The 19,282-nt window shown below is 43.9% G+C and overlaps 1 protein-coding gene across 2 annotated transcripts; it reads left to right on the top strand.

The window, feature by feature from the left end:
- The first annotated feature begins 9,138 nt into the window (after positions 1-9,138).
- Positions 9,139-19,242, top strand: tbx1 (T-box transcription factor 1). Of its 2 annotated transcripts, none has more exons than XM_085787796.1 (8): positions 9,139-9,932; positions 11,281-11,671; positions 13,836-13,937; positions 14,257-14,428; positions 15,493-15,648; positions 16,591-16,658; positions 17,322-17,422; positions 18,123-19,242. In XM_085787796.1, exons 1-8 carry the CDS (start codon positions 9,749-9,751, stop codon positions 18,503-18,505), a joined length of 1,557 nt encoding a protein of 518 aa, XP_085643922.1. In that variant the 5' UTR covers positions 9,139-9,748; the 3' UTR covers positions 18,506-19,242. The 2 variants fall into 2 exon arrangements, with proteins under 2 accessions (XP_085643922.1, XP_085643925.1); XM_085787799.1 differs by having other exon boundaries at positions 9,271-9,932; positions 11,332-11,671.
- The last annotated feature ends 40 nt before the right edge of the window (positions 19,243-19,282 follow it).

Consider the following 19,282-nt stretch of genomic DNA (forward strand, 5'->3'; position numbering starts at 1 on the left):
GGGAAAAAACAGTGAAAGTGAAAAATACTGATGTCCAACCCTCTTCCTCTTACTCATACGTAAACACAACTCGGTATCCAGGACAATGATGTCAGATACGGTAAGAGACATACAGCAAGCGAGGACATGTTCTAATAAATATCATTACATTCAAGCCGGCTGAAAATATGCCAGCCTGTGAGACGCACTGTACGGCTACAGTCAAGATTAATGAGCTGAGAAATCAGACCCAAACACAAGGGCCGTTTTTTTTCCACATCCAGCTCATTTCAGTGTTTAGGCCGTGTCAGAGTGAGCCGCATGGGAGGTTGCTGCAACACGAAAGCTCTCTGCTCGTCTGTGTTGCTTGGTTCATCTGTCAGAGGGCCCATCCATATTTTACGGTGCGGGACGGGACGATAGGGGCCTGTGGAATACCTGTATGACAGACAGTATGGGCACAGTCGTGTGATATCAGTGGAAATGAAAGGTATTTAAAACTGTGGCAGGCACACTCAAGGAAATGTGATCTATCTGTAAATACGGGCTGGCAAATAAAACTGATCAGGAATATTCAAAGTGGATTTAGACTTCAACTGGGAAAACAGATGATTGAAATTTGGGCAATGAGGCATTTTTGAGGTTATGAGCTTTTGTTAATTCATTGCTCATTATTATTCATTATTAAATTATGTCCTTTTTGTCATTCAATCATTTTTTTAGCATCTGCTCCATTAATCAAAAATCATTTCAATTCTAAAATAATTAAAAAATATTATTCAGTTACAAGCCACATGACTATGTCTATGGAGGCCTATGTTATTGGTTTTACAAAAGTAATTCATAATTACTAGTTTTATATAAATGAATGCATTAAATAACATACTTAAGTTAAGAAAACAAATTACTGATTTTACTGGATGTGTGATCATTTGATTTCTTCATGAACCACAAATTACTTCTTGTAAATGTTATGATAGAGCTTTTATTTATTAATGACCTACATTTTCTTTCCAGCCGACAGTTCTATAATGATAGAACCAATTATAAACAGCTGTGAATGCTAAAACAAAAAATAATAATAATACATTTGAAATTTTAATACTCCAAACAGTGACTGTATGAAATGGTAACATCTATTTTCTGCACTATACAATATTAACTTTTAGCAATTATAGCCTAATTTGTATTAATGCAATTTTTAAAGGAACATGAGTAAAAAAAAAAAAAAGGTATGAAATAGTGAATTTTAAATACAGCCAGAAATGCTATAAACATTATGTGATTAAAATAAACGCTTCTGATTGGACATCATAAATTCTACTAATGACAATACAATCAAATGCTGTAATTTCAAGCAATGAAAAATTACTTCTTTCTGTGTCTTATCACTGTATCCAAAATTAATGGATTCCTTTTTCGAGTTTTGTTTCTGCCTGAGCACAATGGAAGAGGGAACTTTTTCATTATACAAGGGCCATGTAATCTCTGGACCCTTTGTTTTCCTTTGGCTCTCAAATGTTCCTCGCCACCTCCAGAGCTGGCTAATGGATGCAGATGGAGGAAGTGTTTGACATTATGGACACAGCAGTGCTTGTTTTAGAGGAGCTGGTCATGTGGTTTGCCCTCGCAGGCCACACAGTACCCCCTTAATATGACCCAGACCCCCCAAGCCAACTCCAGTGGGTTTCAAGAAACTGTCCGCTCTGGGGCAACTGAGTGTCAGTTTAGCCCCCCGGTGAACACAAGTCAACATGCCTTAATCCCCCCGTCACCTAAAGTTACACTTTCAGGTCTGCAATTAGCCAGCAGGCCAAATCTGCTCCACGCCCTACTGAGCTGGCTCTTTCCGAGCCCTGACACGGTGCCGCTGGTTTCCATGGCGCAGTGCCGGCTCGGGCCACATGGTCCCTCATCTTTCACTGTCACTGTGCTGGAGAGGAAGCGATCAAAACAAACATGTGGTGGCAGGGAGCGCCTGACATGATGAATCGCTGTAATCAGCATCAGACAGCCCAAACGCTCGGTCCGATTGGTGGAGATTTGCTTCTGATGGATTCTCCAAGTGACCGAGCGACAAGATGCACAAAGCGAGATCTGTGACCTGAAGCACGTTCCCGAGACCTGATCCGAGCAGAAACTACCATCCGGAGAAGTCTTTGCAGAGGCTACGCTGTATCTCACTGTTTCTGAAATGGGGAAATATTTCCAACATGGAGGCTGGGTGTTTGGTGGGCGCCGCGTCCATTATTAACTGGCCCACCGCCATGCCAGCAGGGATGATGGGGGTGTAAATTCCAGGCCATGGTATCAGCTCCACTCTGCACATTGTTTACCTCCTGTGTGACTTCCTGCTTCTTCATCTTGGAAGAGGAGCACAGGAAGGCCCGATATTCCCCCCGCAACCCAAATCTCCTGTTCGCCCAAACAAAAAGCCACATTGTAGCTCATTTTCCTGTCTCCTTTGCTGCTTATTTCCAAGCGGGGGTGTGGTATTGGCATTCCTCAAGGTCAAATCTCTGCATGCCTCTGATCCCCTAATTTCACTGTCTGGGGTTGGTGTGGGGGCCTCTCTAATGGACATGTTATCCACTTCCTGCTACTGGTAAGAGGCAGTGATCCTGCTGTCACAAAAGGAATTGCCATGGTAAAACCCCACTAAACACCTTCGGCGAGACGTGCTCGCTCGTTGTCTGAGGTTGCAGCCTCTTTTCTTCAGATGGGCCCAAGGAACGACAAATGCGGGCGAGTGAGAGTGAGGAGGAGGAAGGGAGAGGGAGAAACAGGATCACCCCGTGAAAGGTGCATTTACTGCCTGGAGTGACTTTAAAGGAAACATTCACTCAGCTGGGCTTTTTGGGGGAAAAGCAACAGAGTCTGACCACCCTACTGGCTTAAACATTAACTCTGCTAACACGGTTATTAATTTCAGCTAGAGAGGGAGTAGAGTAAAAGTGATACGCACACACGCACTCTCACACGTCCACGCGCACAGTGGACGTGTTTGTGATGGCCTTCGACTAAGAGGTCTGTGGTTCAAGTTCACGAAAGGCAGCAGAAGAGCGAGACTACCCGGGGTGGCTGAGGAAGGGGCAGAGGGAGAGAGTGATCCGGGGATGGAAGGATGGAAGGAGCTGAGGGGGTTGAGGGGGCACAAAGTGGTGGTGGCGGTGGCGGGAAGGGGGTCTCAGTCTTGAGCCCCCTCTGCCAGAAACAACAAGCAGACCTTCTCATATTCAAATAAATACCAAGCCGGTGGGGAGCAGGGAGGGGCGGCAGATAAGGAGGAGGCAGGGGAGAGGGGCAGACCGGAGGATGGCTGCTCGGCTACACTGAGGCCTATTTAGGATCACGGGCCGGGCCGAGAGGAGCAAAGCAGGCAGTGACAGATTTATAATGAGCGTAGACTCTGCCCTTGCATTTAATACCAGGCTTAAGACGTATTAGGGAGACAAAGGCCGCGGATCCCGCTCGGGCAGAAGAAAGGCCTTAATTAATTTGGGGAAGATCACGGAGGCCCCGGGCCCACATCATCGGTTCTTTGTGGCAGGAATGCCAGCTATTTACCGGCGCTCCAATGGGGCTGCGGGAAGAGGCGAGGTGATGACGACTGGGGCGGCCGTGCAACAGATAGGAAAAGGATACTTTTCAAAAGCTAAAAGCTTCCCAGTTTTAAAACAAAGACGGGAGGGAAAGAGAAGAAGTGATTTTGAAAAGGGATCTGACTCCAAGCGACCCCCACCCCACCCACCCCCAACCGTCCCATGTCCTACACAGACATTCCACACTGTTCTTTGCTCTTTCTCAGCCTCTCCATGAGAAATTTCACTGATAACAACTACGAGGTATATTCAGAACATAGAAGCACCACACCCTCTGTAAAAACACATTATTACTTTCCTGTCCTGATGACCTTTAGGCATTTTTCTAGATGACACCACATGTTGTACTGTATCTTACAGTGATCCTTGGTGATAACTGACCTCTTTACAGTGTTGCTTCAGGTGTGGTGGGGCTGCAGAGAGCAGCGAGTGGAGGCCGGCCTGCAGCAGGCCTGCTCAGGGCCTGCTGAAGGGCACGGTTGGCAGCTGTCAGGCCCATTCGTTAACTCCGAGGAGACATGTGGAGAGAGAGGACCTTCCTTCCCAAAATAAACAGATCATGATGGCACACATCTTCCCAGACTCAACTCCAAAGGGGGAGAGAGAAAGTGAAAATTGTGCTTTTCTCCATTTTTCTCCTTTTTATTTCTGCACGGCTGCCTGCATGAGTTGTCATCAAATCTCAAAAAAGACAAATATCTTAGAAGCGACTGAAAGAAACAAAGTTGTGATTCCAAGAATAATCTTTACAGAATTTTTTTTTTAAATGATGTGCTGTGATTTAAAAAAAAGAAAAGAAAAAAAACTTTAACCAGCCTGTTCTTTAACCTCTGATGTTTTTCTATAAACAGCTAAAGTCTACAGCCTGTTTTTCCGTGTTTTATGAACGTGTGTGGGAATATATGTTGGAATTTGCCAGGGACACCATGGGAATCATGATTTTCACCTTCGGTCAACCATTGTGTTCATGTCCATTGTGTTTTTATGCACATGTCCTTTTATGATGACCCCCAAAATACAAAGAGAACAGGGCTGAACAGGAAAACCACATTTATATGCCAACAAGGAAATGTGTTTTGACTCATTTTCCCCTTTTTTTTCTTTCTGTTTGTGATCAAAAAAAAAAGGGAAAAAAAAGAGGACTTAGCCGAAATATCTGAAGCAGCTAAAACATCCTGACCGGCTTTAGACTAAATCTATAAGATATAAATAAAAACAAAGTTCCACTAAAGGTCTGGACCAACTATTTGAAAAATCACATACAGTGATATACGGTGTATATGTGCCTTTACGCATGACTGAAGGCTTTTTGAAGGCCGATCTGCAAACACCTGTGACACAATATGAACACACACCACCGTCGGTATTTACAATCTACCCTGCTGCAAACACGCGCGCACACTCAGCTCACACTGCAATGATGCCTCTGTGTGTATTCGCAAATAATAACGAGCTCAGACGCCATCAAACCAAGACTTTCTGAATTTACTCGTCAGAAAAACCAAACAAAGCCACGGGTAAAAATAAATAAATAATAATAATCCAGCTGACCACTCAGTGACAGATGACAGAGATGAAATTGCAAATAAGGAAAAATAAATAATGACAGACATCGGACAAATATCCATCACATCCATCACGGGGCTAAAATGTTTGGACGTTTTTCTAATGAAAAACACCACTAAGTATTTGCGCTGATGTGGAAGTGAAGTCTCATTCCTGGAAAAGGTGGTGGACATTTTTAACCGGCGCAGTGAATGAAGGCATACACAGATTTATCCAAGCGACAAAATGAGAGCCACTACTGGTGCTGTAAGACACGAGACAGCTTGCACCTGCAAGACTGCACGCTTCTATTTAGGACTAGCAGTCAAAAGATCCACACATTAACACCTACTGTATCCTCGACTCATCCTCAAATCTAATTATTAATCTATGATGATTTAGACAGACGGAGTGTAATGATATAACACCATGAATTTATATTAAAACACTTTAAAGGCCTGTTGAGTTCATAACTGACCAACAGGAGTATTAGTTTAAGTATTTCCATTGATTACATGCATGAATTTGTAATGTAAATATAAAAATAGGCCACAAATAATCAATAAGTAATAATAGAATAACAAAACGGATAAAAAAAAAACATTTCAATTTTACCAATTGTGCCATTTCTGCTAATTCATGGGGTGTAGGCTACATACATTGATTACTAATTTTAGGACAGTGTTTTTTTGTTTGTTTTTTGAGCGTTTCCCTTCAGTTTTCCTCTGATTACAGGTTTTTATTTTGATGTTTTGCCCTTCATCACGGCCCCCTGAGGTGCTGTAGATAGCTGAGGCACCTCTTTCAATATTTCCTCCCGCATACCTGCCTCTCTCCGTGCGTTTCCTCCAGCCCCGCGGAGAGAGAGGGGACACCCCGGGGCCTCTGCTGTCAGCGGTCAACTGCTCACTTCCTCTGCTTCATATTCAGGGATTTAGACCAATATTTAGACAGGATAGGGTTTTATACTTGGAGTGCGCCGCCGCGGTCCCTACTGCTTCGTTTAGAAACATGAACGTGAAGTTCATTGGTTTTTTATGATCAGCGGAATAACTTGATTTATTATCTGTTAAATGACACGAGCGCGTCATTAAATTAAAAGACTGGGGGAATAAAGTATCTCCGCAAAACAAGCGTAAAAACTTCAAAGCAGATGTGATGCTGTTTTATTGTGAGTCCGGGGGGTTGTGCACGCACACACAACAGGTCCTTCCACATGTACCGATGACCTAATCACATCTCTGTTTAATAAAAACAGCAAACAGCAGCCGCCCGGCTCTGACGTTTTACGACATCTGGGCCATTTAACGAGGACAGGGTGGGAGGTTTTTTTTTCTTTCGGTTTAGTAATTTGTCTCGTTACCACAACAGGACACACAGACTTCGCGTCTCCTGTAAAAGACAACGTGCGACATGTGAATCTGTGGTTGTCTCAGTGGTTTGACACGTGTTTTTGAGTCACACTCAGGCCTATGGACGGTATTCTTTTGGAAACGCTTTGGTATAATTATTGTGCCAGTGCGTAAAGGCGCATAGCTATGCAAAACGAAACGGGGTCTCTTTGGTTGTGCCTTCCTTTGGCCCCTGTCACCTCTGCAGCAGCCTGTCAGGGGCCGCCACAGTCACACAGTGCCAGTGCGAGAGCTCAGCCTCAGGGAGAAAAGGCAACTAATTGGAACTATTTCTCTGTATAGAACAACTGGCTTAGAAGTTGGAAAATTAAAAAGATTAATTTTTATATTTACAAAAAAAAAACACAACATCTGTAAAACTGTGTATGTTATGTTCATCTGTAATAAATGTAAAAGTTGTATATAATGCAGCGCAGTCAGAAAATCCTTCCGCGGATGTAGCTATTAATTATAATCATTAAATAACGAAATAAAATGACGCAGTTGATATTGGCCTAATGAGTGTCAGAGCGGCCCCCAGCCCCCCGATTTACGCGTTTTAATATGATTATTTAATTTTAATTTTTGGAATCAAAGATGTTCGCCTAAAATACTGCATTTAAACCCACTTGAACCAATTTCCCTATGGGGACAAATCAAGTTATTTGTAGTCTTTCCCTCTGGATGACGGCCTGCGATTCTTACTTTTTTTTTTTTTTTTTACATGTACTATATGAGTGTGAACATTTCTCCACTGGACTCGGTGTAAAAAATAATTTCAACTTTTCTATTTTAATAGAAGAAAAGGGTTAGCCAGAGGTGTGAGTGTGTCCATCAGTCAGTGAGCAGATAAGCGGTGCTCAGGACTCAGGGCTGTTCACACTCTGCTCTCTGCTTGTTGTCAGCTTTGGATCTTATATGTGCTCAACTCTTGAGCAGGCACGTGGAGCAAAGCTGCGGAGCAAAGCTGCTTCTAACCAAGTCCCAGACTTATAGGCTGCAAATATGATGATAATGATAATAATTATAACATATTAACACACTGGTGACAGATTATAATGACCATGTTGTTAAAGCTGCTTGAATATCTAAACTAACTCTGAAAACTCGTGTCCTTATCTTGTATACTTGACTGTGACGTTTAACCTCCAGTGGTTTCACTCTATCTGCTCAGATCTTGTTTCTCTGCCTGATCCATCCCTCTTTCACTTCTTTACTGTAAAAAAATATTACAGTTTTTGCCCCTGAGGCGCTTTAGTGTGAGTGTTTTTATACAGGGCATTCCTTTTATTTATTGTAGACTAGGATTTTAATTTAAATCAAGTCCTGGCTCCTGCACTGGATACCATTATTATTATGATTAACTTAAATTAAACGTATATAATTAGCCTTTGATAAAATTAACTTTTTCCCGCTAAAATCTCAGATGCGTCAGATCACTGTAGGCTGCTGCTGGGCGCTTTGGCTGCTGCAGAGGCCTGCGAGCAAATTCCAACACGGTCTCTTCCCATTTTGATCTGCTCCTGTATTTTGTCTGTTATCACCTGAGTATTTACAAAGGAGGCTTCCGACTTGGCAATGATGAAGTGAGCCGGTGTGGATGGCATCATATCTGATTAAAAAATAAAAAAAAAGGCCGGCACACATCATCCGGGCCATGGTTTACACTGGGTTTGAGTTCGCCCTGCCTGCTTTATTCTATATTATTCTATAGGATCTATCTATCTATCTATCTATCTATCTATCTATCTATCTATCTATCTATCTATCTATCTATCTATCTATCTATCTATCTATCTATCTGTGTAAATATTTGTGCCAAACAACACTGCAGTCGCTTTATTTATGCTCCCTCCCTCCCGGGGAGAAACATCCAAAACAAACAGGTCTAATCCTCTAACTGCTTTATCCCATTAGAACCCCGCTGCTGCCTTCACACTTCAGTTCACTGACTCCGGTGTAAATGAGAGTCTATCCGGTCGCTATATCGCTGCAGCTCCAACAAAACAACATCATTAAAAAGCTGGAGCTCGATAAGCTGAGAGCCACCGGTGCGACGCTGTGGAGGCGCGAGGCGGAGAGAGGTCAAGTACAGCTCCGGCCTCAAAATGCCACGTGTGTTTATTCTGTTTACTGGCTGCTGCTGCTGCTGCTGCTGCTGCTGCTGTGGGGATGAGGCTGTGCTCTGTAGAAAGTTCTGTATCATGAGCGTGTAACGAGGTCCTCTATGAGAGAGGTGAGGGCTGTGCGTAAAATGTGCGTGAAATCCAGCGATTTGTATTCTTCTTCTTTTGGCACAGTGGACGCAGGGGGTTAGAATAATAAATGGAGCTGGGGTTGATGCGTAAAACAACTCCATCTAAACAGTGACACCTATGAGTGACATCTCCACGATAAAAGTGACACGTCCACCACCTCATAGTTGTTTCCATATCTGTAATTTGATCAATATGTTTGTTTGTTTTTTCTCTCTCTTGGGATTAGAATCAGTCTCTTTATGTGCAGGACAACTTGTTGCAACTTTGTTTAAAGACAAACTGCAGTTGGGTGTTTTCACACTGCAGTCGCTGATGTCCCGGAGCAGCTCTATGGGCTTGCACGCAGAATATATATCTACACGCATATATAGTGCTGTAATTTACTGGAAAAGAGGCGCTCTCTGAAGCCGGACGTTGCAGTGACGTTGGAGTATGAATCCAAATGACTGACGAGGTCTTATTGAAATAAAACATCCAGTGCAGAGCGCAGACACTTTTTTTTCCTGGTGGTGCAGGGGGAGGCGTGGATCTTGCTCACTTTTGACATTCTCGTAGCAGTAGTAGCTTCTCCTCAAGGCAGGACTCAGATGACACCACCCCGCCACAGACCGGAGGAGAAACAAGGGAAGCTCTCTCTCTCTCCCTCTCTCTCTCTCTCTCTTCGCTGCGGATGAACTCTGTTTTGACACCAGGACGTGTTCAGGGCTTCATCAAATGAATCAGAGCAGCGTGGAGCTTTTCGCGTCTTCACGGTAGCCGTGGGAATACCAGAAAAGAACAGACTCTCGCGCACAACGAGCGCCGGTGGTGGCGGAATGTGAAAAACCCCATTTTGGCGCATGTTCCTGTCCATTGTGCGCAGCCTTCTCCTGCTTTCTGTGCGGTTGGAAAGCAGCGGAGGAGAAGGAGGAGGAGGAGGTGGTGGTGGTGGTGGAGGAGGAGAGACGGCTTTTCCCGATTCGATTCCTTGCCTATGGACGACGGCGGTCCCCTTTCTCCAAAGGCTAATGCTTTCAGTATTGCCTCTCTGATTTCGGCTGCAGAGCAAGCAGGAAACGCAGCGTTTGACAAACAGGGCACCGGCCTAGACAAGCCAGACCTGCACAACCACAGTTTCTTTAAAATGCACTACAGCACTGTGACCCGGGAAATGGAAGGTAAATCTGTTTGTTGATGCCCGTAGAGCTGCTGTAGCATGTACACATCTCACCCGAAATTGCACAACACTCATGCATCTGCTCGTTCGAAGACAGTCAAGAAAAAAAGAAAAGAAAAAAAACAGCTTAAGTCAAAGCGCAAAAACAACATAGGCGTGCGTTGTTTTAAATGCATGAATGAAATTAGTGTAGAAAAAAAAATCTGACACACTTAGTGTAGCATAAAAAAAAATAATGCAGATCCAGTAAAAATCAGTATCAGGGAGGAGAAGTCTGCACAAAGCTGCCAGACTGGAGGAGAAAAAAAGTTTCCTATTCCAAAACCCCAAAGCGCTGCACAAAGAGTCAACTTTAATTCGTGGACAGGATCAGATACATTGACAACGAAGCCGGCAGGAGGAGGGTTTACACGAGCCCCCTGTGTGTAATGGTAAAAGCAGACCATAATAAGCGTGTCCAAGCCTGAGACGGAGACTAAGTCTATTCCCGCATCTATCCGTCCAATAACCAGAAAGCAACAGTCACCTGCCGCCTGTTTGTTTGTTCATGCAAATCAGAGTGTGTTTACCTTTGTAAACCCGTTTACACTCCGCTGCCGGTCGCTCCTCTATTGTTTGTTACCGGGGGTGATGTGGGCGAGACCCTGATCCAGAAAAAAGTTGAATGGGTGCCGGAAAGCCCATTAAAAAGGGGCGCACTTCTCTGTCAATCAGTCTCGTCCCAAGGCGAGGAAAAGCCACATTACCTGCAGTTCCTTATCTAAATAGAAATAAGAACCGGTTTTATCGCAAAGGGGAGGCCCTCTGCGTCAGATAAGAGAGGAGACGAGGCTGCGGCGACACACACACACACACACACACACACACACACACACACACACACACAGCAGCAGCGCACAACAGAGGCCGCTCACAGCGCGATCGATCCAAAAGCTAAAACCTTCATCCGCACGCACTCGACGCTCATTCGTGTTGTCAGTAGCTGAGGGAGTCCACGCGAGCGCCGCAGCTTTTTTTTTTTTCCGGGGAAACATTTCGGCTCTATTCGGACGTTGTTGTTTTTTTTCTTTTTACTATCTGAGATCAGGCAGACTGTAGTACTGACTGTAGTACTGACTGTAGTAGTAGTATACTGACTGTAGTATACTGACTGTAGTATGCTGCAGTGGATGCAACCTCAGGGATTAACCACCAGCCGACGCGGAAACTTTTAAACCGACAGGGCTGCTGCATCGCGCCTGACATCTTCATTTCGGAGCTGATAAACTTGTGTTTTCACCCTCTTGTCTGTAAAGCGACTAACTGTCCACGGCGTGTTTAGTAAATCCAGTTTTTTGGGATGATTTCAGCCATATCCAGTCCGTGGCTGACGCAGCTGTCCCATTTTTGCGATGTTGCAGCCTTCACGACGAGCAGCCTGAGCAGCCTCAACACGCCGGGGGGCTACCACCTCTCCCCGTCCCCCGGGGACCCCTACAGCCAGCACGAGTCCCACTTCGAGCCGTGCCCGGCCGCCCAGCACAACTACAACTACCCGGGGTCGAACCCGGGCCAGGCCCCGCCGAGCGACAGCGGGACTCCCAACTGCTCCTCGTCGTCGTCCAGCTCCACGCCGAACAGTAAAAACATAGTGAAGAAGAACCCCAAAGTGGCCAACATCAACGTGCAGCTGGAGATGAAGGCGTTATGGGACGAGTTCAACCAGCTGGGCACCGAGATGATCGTGACCAAGGCTGGAAGGTGAGCTGATCGATAACACACGAGGCTGCTGATCACCAGACTGCAGATTTTAGATTTCAAATTATAGTCTTTATTATTATTATTATTATTTAGATTTTTGCTGATGCCGCAAATAACAGTATATATACATATCTATATTTAATATTTTAATTTATCTGCATTTTATTTTGAAAAAACAATATAATCTATCAGTGCAAATTAAATCAAACCAAATAACGTTATACAAAATTATTTTTTAAAGATTTTTTCCCCCTTTGGATTTATAATGAAGATTTTTTTATTATTATTATAATTATTATTATTTTACTCTGCATGTTGTTTTGAATTAAAATCAATGCTAGTGGATTAAGTGAATGAACCCTGACATCAGCTCTGTGTCGGTGCAGGCTGCAGCCTGTGGGGCCTGCATGCTGCGTTTAAAGACTCGTTAACGACGAGGTCAAAATGCGAGCAGCGTGTGTATTTAGAAGTGTGTGTGTCAGCTGTAAACACCATGCTGATGTGATCCTGCTGCGTGGAGCTTAGAATAAGGATGGCTCATGGCTCGGACCTTCACCGCCACTCTCACTTTTTTACAGTTTGTGAGGAACATTATGGGCCTTTAATCTGGGAGTCTTTACACGCGTCAACGCAGATCAGCTGTGTAGCTGTGTAGCTGTGTAGCTGTAGCTGATTATACTGTTGTTTTTACCCGCTCTTTATTACAGGAGTCAGTCTGCTTCCTTCTCTTTACTTCACTAAAAGCTATTTTAGTTGACATAAATTCTGGCTGGTAATGCACCAATATCTGCTTTCAATTGACTTTTAATAATTAAAAATAAATAGTACACAGCTATTTAAAGACATCTGATTAATTCCCAAGTTTAGATGAGTTAGTGTTTTTTTATTGCTGAATTTATAGCACAACTTTATCCCGCCTGTATCCTTATAGGAGCATAGATCCTACCAGAGTTGACCTCTGACCCTTGCAGAGAGCCCATAAAATATTTCTCTAATCCTCGGTATAGGCCTGTATATTATTTTCACGCAGTTCTGCACCACTGTAGCAGTGCGTGAGCTTTTCTGTTATATTAATATAAAGCGGCGTGAGATAATTGATTTAATCCTGAAAGCCATGAGGTTGAGTTTCCCGCTGCGCGCTGTGCGACAAGGGAAAGGAGATCTGCAGCAGAGCACTTTACAGGCTCCTTCAGCCTCACCTAGCCACAACACTGACGGTAATTGAGCGTTGATTTTAGGATCCCTTTCACTGACTCGGCAGATTACTCAACTTTCAGCTGATGTTGTGGGGTAGGGGTGGTGGTGGGGTGGTGGTGGGGGGGGGGATATAGATCTACTCTTTACGCGGTAACTCAAACCTGGAGGAGGCCGCGCAACTTTCAGCAGCGACTGGATGCAAAAGTTTTGGAGATAAAAGCAGAGAAATTATTATCAACGCAGTTATAAGGTTCAACATGCAGATCAGACCGTCTCCACCTGGTCCCAGTTGGAGACGATTTTTTCATACACATATAAATCTGGACACTTTCCACTTTCTCTCCTCTCGGTTCTTAGAATAAAAAGGGTAAAGCACCACACCTCGCCGACCCAAATAACAGCCATGTGCGGGTGTGTGTGTGTGTGTTTCCACTACGTGTGTGTGTGTGCAAGGCTTCAATGTGTCTGGAATTCATCAAAGACGCAGAAGAGAAGTTAAAGCGTTTTGCCAGAAGTTGCAAACGCCGAGTTAAAAAGACAACAAACCGAGAGCTCCATTCAGATCACGGAGAGTTTTATCGGGTTACGCGCGGACGGAATCACGTCATTTCCAATAGTCTGAAGCCTCTGTCTTCTCGCAGCCTCCGAGCTCGGGCCAAATGAAGCTCCGAAGGCCTGGAGCTGCAAGTCTCTCTGCAAACATGTTGGCTCTAAGAAAAGAAAAAAACACTTTGGTTAAATCATTTGTTGGCTCATCGGACGGATTCCAAATGGTCTAATTCAACAGTTAAACACACAGATGATCCAGTTAAAAAAAGAAAAAAAAGAAAAGGTAGGACATAAAAACAAAAGCAGCAGCCTACATCCAGCAGCAGCAGCAGCAGCAGCAGCAGCAGCAGCAGCAGCAGCAGCAGCCATTTAGAGCCTCGGTTTAACTGTGGCCCCGTGTTTTTTTCCTCTTTGCCAGGAGAATGTTTCCAACTTTCCAAGTGAAAATATTTGGGATGGATCCCATGGCAGACTACATGCTCCTGATGGACTTCCTGCCTGTGGACGACAAACGTTACAGGTAAAATTGTGAACATCTTCAGACGACTAAACACACACCTAACACACACTGCGGGGCCGTAAACACGTCGTGTTGCCCACGAGCTGGGAGGTTTCACTGATGCGCACAAGCCCCAACCTGCCCACTTCAATTCAAACCAGCGAAATTAAACAAACGACACTGACGAGTAAACGGAGTAAATAAATATAGAAAATGCTGCTGGTTGTATGCACATCGTGTATTTCTCATTATAAATCCTCCTAATATTCTATATCCTACGTGTGCGTAATGGAGACGTGTATGTGTGACTAACGGGACCTGTGGTGTTCTGGTCCTGCAGGTATGCTTTCCACAGCTCGTCGTGGCTCGTGGCGGGTAAAGCTGACCCCGCCACGCCGGGCAGGGTCCACTACCACCCGGACTCTCCGGCCAAAGGAGCCCAGTGGATGAAGCAGATCGTCTCTTTTGACAAACTCAAACTCACCAACAACCTGCTGGACGACAACGGACATGTGAGTCTGTACGGCGGGGATGAGACCGGCGTGGAACAGGACTAGAGATGAACTATTACATGAGTATAGTGTAGTATAATGTCAATACTTATGGCCCACTGTGGCAGGCATCACGCCGCGAGCAGCGTACACGGCTATGCAAATAATGAAGCAAATATAGACAACAGTTGAACCGACTGGGATTCTAGTGCAGATAAGAGCTGCGGAGGGTTTTTACCAACACACTGAAACTCTATAAACTGGTAACTGCACTAACTGCAGCAACAATAATAAAAAGCCTTCTACTTACCTCGGTTATGTGGAGCAGGAGTGGAGCTGTTTTATTCGCCCTCAGACTGATTGATAGAAAGAATTACACTTTGATATTGTGACTAATAGTCAGATGTGGCCAAAAGCCGATTTTCAATCCGCAGAAATGGCGGCGCGCGCGTCAGGGCCTTGCTCCAAAAATGACGGCGAGGAAGTGGAATATTTCACCACTGGAAATTATTTCTGCTCCTTCCCGCTTCTCCTCTCACTGTCTCTGCACTGACTTTCCCCCGTGTTCGTTGCATTAGTTGTGAAATCAGACGAAGAGAAAATAGGCAGGGATATTTAAACAAAGAGCACAATGAGTTAGATCTGTTAGTTATGTAAATAAGAATTATGACCAATGTTGTCACCCAGGAAAGTTTGATATATTCAGAGGAGCGCTGTAGATTTAAATGACTGAGTATTTCTACATTTAATGGCATTTACCAAATATTATCCTGTTGTATCCTGTCCAGCGCATCTTGTTAAATACTATTCTAGTATTAAAAGCTTAAATATGATCTTTTGAAATCGGTAAATAAACTATTTCGTTTTGATATTTTGCTGTACATTACCTTATTATATTTATTTTTATTTTTGTATTATCCAACCATTATTTATTAATTGCCAGATTTTAATTCGTTACAAGTAAAACATCAGAAGTATAGGCTATAGTTAGACTTGTCACTGTTAAGCCTGTGAACTTTAATCCATGTTTGAATGAAGTGTGTGTGCGTGTGTGATAGCTGATCCATCCTTTGTCCCGGTCACAGATCATTCTGAACTCCATGCACCGCTACCAGCCCCGGTTCCACGTGGTCTACGTGGACCCCCGCAAGGACAGCGAGAAATACGCGGAGGAAAATTACAAGACCTTTGTGTTCGAGGAGACGCGCTTCACGGCGGTCACGGCCTATCAGAACCACAGGGTGAGCCGCTGTCATATTAACAAACACACACACAGCTTATATAGCCTTTATGGGATGTGAACAGATTCCCTTAAGAAATAAATGTATCATATGGAGTAAAGAGCTCAGGCTATTTGAACATCATCACAAAAATAGACTCATGTTTTACAAGAGTTCCTTCTTGCGTCACTATTTACACATTATAAAAATATTTTTCCTGTTATTTCTGCACCAAAGTAGAAATAAATAAATAAATAAGTATTTCTGTGCGCCTAAGCTGCTGCCATGGCGCGCGCTCTGTGCGTAAACGTTGCCTCTGCTCCGTGGTGCGTTCACTGCCTCCTCTCTGCTGTTTTCTCTCAGCCACCGCCACGGTGACATAGTCTCTGCAGTTTGGTGATTGTATATGGGCTTAATATCTGTGAGCGCATGGATGATTGATCTATCGGATATTGATCGTTAAAGTTCTATAATTTTTTTGTGCGGATTGCAACAACTACATTTAGGCTGCATTATCTCTTTAATGTGACACAAGACAATTCATAGGTACAAATTACTGCAGCCATTATAAAATAATAATGATGATGGTGATGATGTTCAACTAGGTTTATTGGAGTTATGATTATGAATAATTGATGGTTCTGACTGTGTATGATAAACATGAGAGGCTGTGCAGCTGCTGTCAGAGTGTTTAGGAGTGAACAGTATATGACAATATTATGAGTTCCCTATTAAATGGCAGCTTTGTTTTTAACAGCAGTAAAATGGACATGATGCTGTTTCCACAGCAACCTGTAGCTCTTTACTGACATATGTTATTAATGAGAGCAGAGTGTTCAAATATGATTGCATGCTGTCATTTCTATTCCAAGTTAAAGGGTATGATAGAGATGGAGTTACTTTATGTTGCTATCACTGCAGTTTGGAGCACTGAGGTTGATTTGGTGTTTGTCTGGATTTCAGATCACACAGCTGAAGATAGCCAGCAATCCTTTTGCGAAGGGCTTCAGGGACTGTGACCCGGAGGACTGGTGAGTGTCTGAGCTCAGAGAAAAATACTGTCTTACTGCCGTGTTTGTTTCCTCATGCTGTAAAAAAAAAAAAAAAAAAAAAAAATTGTACAACAAAGCTGACCCGGGCCAGAGAGCATTTGCAAAATAGTTTTGTTGTTTGTTTTGCACCACAAAGTTGACAGACGGGTGGAGTTTGCCACAGTGACAGAACACAATGAGCGCCACCATGTTTCAAAATCACTGGATATTGTTTGGAAGTCAATCACCTGAGATGTTTCTGTCATTGACAAATGACCTGACGCTGGAATTGTTAAGAGTGCAGTAAACTAAACTCCACCCATCTGATATGATCAGGAAGCTGAAACAAACACGCCGATGTCTTCCAAACAATGTTCGACCGGCTCTGTGCATTACTGTTTTTGTTTTTTTTTCTCTTGTGGCATTTACTGACGTTTTGAGCGGATTTGTGATTATTTCGTAGAACAGGCAGATCTGAGTCATGTAGGTCGCTTTGCATTTCATTCATTGTAAACTAGGGGCCTGTTAAAGTGTTAATGCTCATTACATGCATCAGTGTAAACTCTTAAAATATGCATTCATCATTTTAATATATAATAAAGAAAATGTGCCCTTGACATTCATTAAATGAGTATGTAACTGAATCCATTCTCTCTGCTCCAGGCCCAGGAATCACAGGCCAGGCTCTCTGCCAATAATGAGTGCCTTTGCCAGAACAAGAAACCCAATGTCATCTCCCCCGCAGCAGAACGGCACAGAGAAAGGTCTGCACCACGCTCTTTGTTTCATTTCAAAACTCCTGCCTCCCATCACACATGAAACATTGTCAAGTATGTTCAGAATAAATGCTTTTCTTTCATTCATTGGCACATTTCACTAGTTTTTTCTTTTACTTTTTCTTTCATCTCAGGCACAATGGTGCATTTACAATATCAGGGCAATACTGGATTTTAATTAAATGTCAAATATCTGCCAGGCAATGTCATCCATTGAAGACTGTGAAGTTACTATATAACTGTGACTATACAGCCTCATGACATAGAAACATGTGTAGTCAAAATGAGACTTTCTTGCCATGATGAATGTATCTATTAGTTCAATAAATAATAATAATAGTTCAAATCAATTGAGTATTTCTTAAATTGAGACTTATACCTTCGCTTTTAATCCACCTGAAAATACACTGCTAATAAAGTTAGAATAAAATGTTTTTCCTCATCTTCTCATGAAATGATTGTGACAATTTATTTTTGATAGATAAAGTGTATAATATCTTCTCAAAACGTAATTTCTTAATCTCTTCCAAATATATCACTGTGAAAATCAAACCAATCATACCCTTTGTGCATTCAGGCTTAGCCAAAATGATTACAACTGTATGGACAACAGTGTCTTTGCGTCATAACACACACACAGAGCAGACTGCTGTCCTCCCTGACCGTCCTCACGTCTCTTCCTCCACAGAAGACAGTCGGCGGGAGTACGAGCGAGACCCCAGCGGCACGCCCATACACGCCGACCCGGCTCACCAGCTGATGTCCCGGGTCCTCAGCCCCGCCCTGCCCGTCCCGGGAGGCCTGCACGCCGTCCCGCTCACCAGCGGCAGACCCAGCCCTCCTCACGACCTGCGGGCAGAACCCCACCCGTTACCCCCGGACACCCTGCACCACCACCCCTACAAGTACCCCACCACCTACGAACACTACCTGGGGGCCAAGACCCGGCCGTCGCCCTACCCCATCCCCAGCATCAGAGGACACACGTACCACCACCACATGAACCCGGCCACAGCCAACATGTACTCGGCCACCAGCGGCCCCTCTAACTATGACTACGGGCCCAGATAATGGCTGCTGTCCACCGGGGGCTCACAGCACACAGCACTGTGGGAATGGAAGAAAAAAAGGGGGGGCAGGAAAGGCAACGCAGCCCTGTCTGTTGATGGCTCACACAGCACTGTGCGACCTGTGTGCGTTTACAGGCTGAAACCCCTCCCTGCTGGATAAATCCTGCCGTATTTATTAAAAGGAAACGCATCTTTTCTGGGGGGGACAGCGCCGGCACCTGCTCCGAGCCCTGAGACAGGTCTGATTTAACCTTTGAACCCCAAAGGCAACAGCTGGACATCAGGGCACCCTCTTACCTGAGCGGTGCAGACATTGAGCCTGCAAACACAGGAGGGACCTCTCCTTAAAACACAGACTGTACCTTTTGATCACAGACTGGAACTGACTTTTTTTTTTTTTTTTTTTTGTGTTGGATGCACTTTTTGATTTGCCTTGTTTTTATTGCTTTCAAAAAAGCCATATGTTATATAGTCCATCAACCTTCTAGGTAGACGAGATGTTTGCATGTTGAGCTCATCAGAGAGGGTGTCGAAATACATCAAATGTTTTTGTTTGAGGAAAGGAAAAAAAAAAAAAAAAAAAAAGATTTGATTTTGAAACATTCTGGACATTTTGAGCCGCTCTGAGAAGCTTGTACCATGGCACTGACTTGCAGCAATACAAAGTAAATAAATGAAGCAGAATGACTGTTCTGTATCTGTAAAATAAACATTAAATTCTTGTAATTCATAAAAAAAGAGAACGTTCTTTGTGCCAATCTTCCATTGAAAGACCCAT

The sequence above is a fragment of the Trachurus japonicus genome, chromosome 9 (genome assembly GCF_045865225.1).
Source record: "Trachurus japonicus isolate A0001 chromosome 9, Traja_1.0".
NCBI classification, from domain to species: domain Eukaryota; kingdom Metazoa; phylum Chordata; class Actinopteri; order Carangiformes; family Carangidae; genus Trachurus; species Trachurus japonicus.

What these genes read in the sequence shown, in the direction of transcription:
- tbx1 (XM_085787796.1), top strand. Translation starts at nt 9,749, where the DNA reads ATGGACGACGGCGGTCCCCTTTCTCCAAAGGCTAATGCTTTCAGTATT. An exon ending in ATCGTGACCAAGGCTGGAAG is followed by an intron (nt 11,672 to 13,835) that starts GTGAGCTGATCG and finishes CCTCTTTGCCAG; the next exon opens with GAGAATGTTTCCAACTTTCC. An exon ending in GACTGTGACCCGGAGGACTG is followed by an intron (nt 16,659 to 17,321) that starts GTGAGTGTCTGA and finishes TCTCTGCTCCAG; the next exon opens with GCCCAGGAATCACAGGCCAG.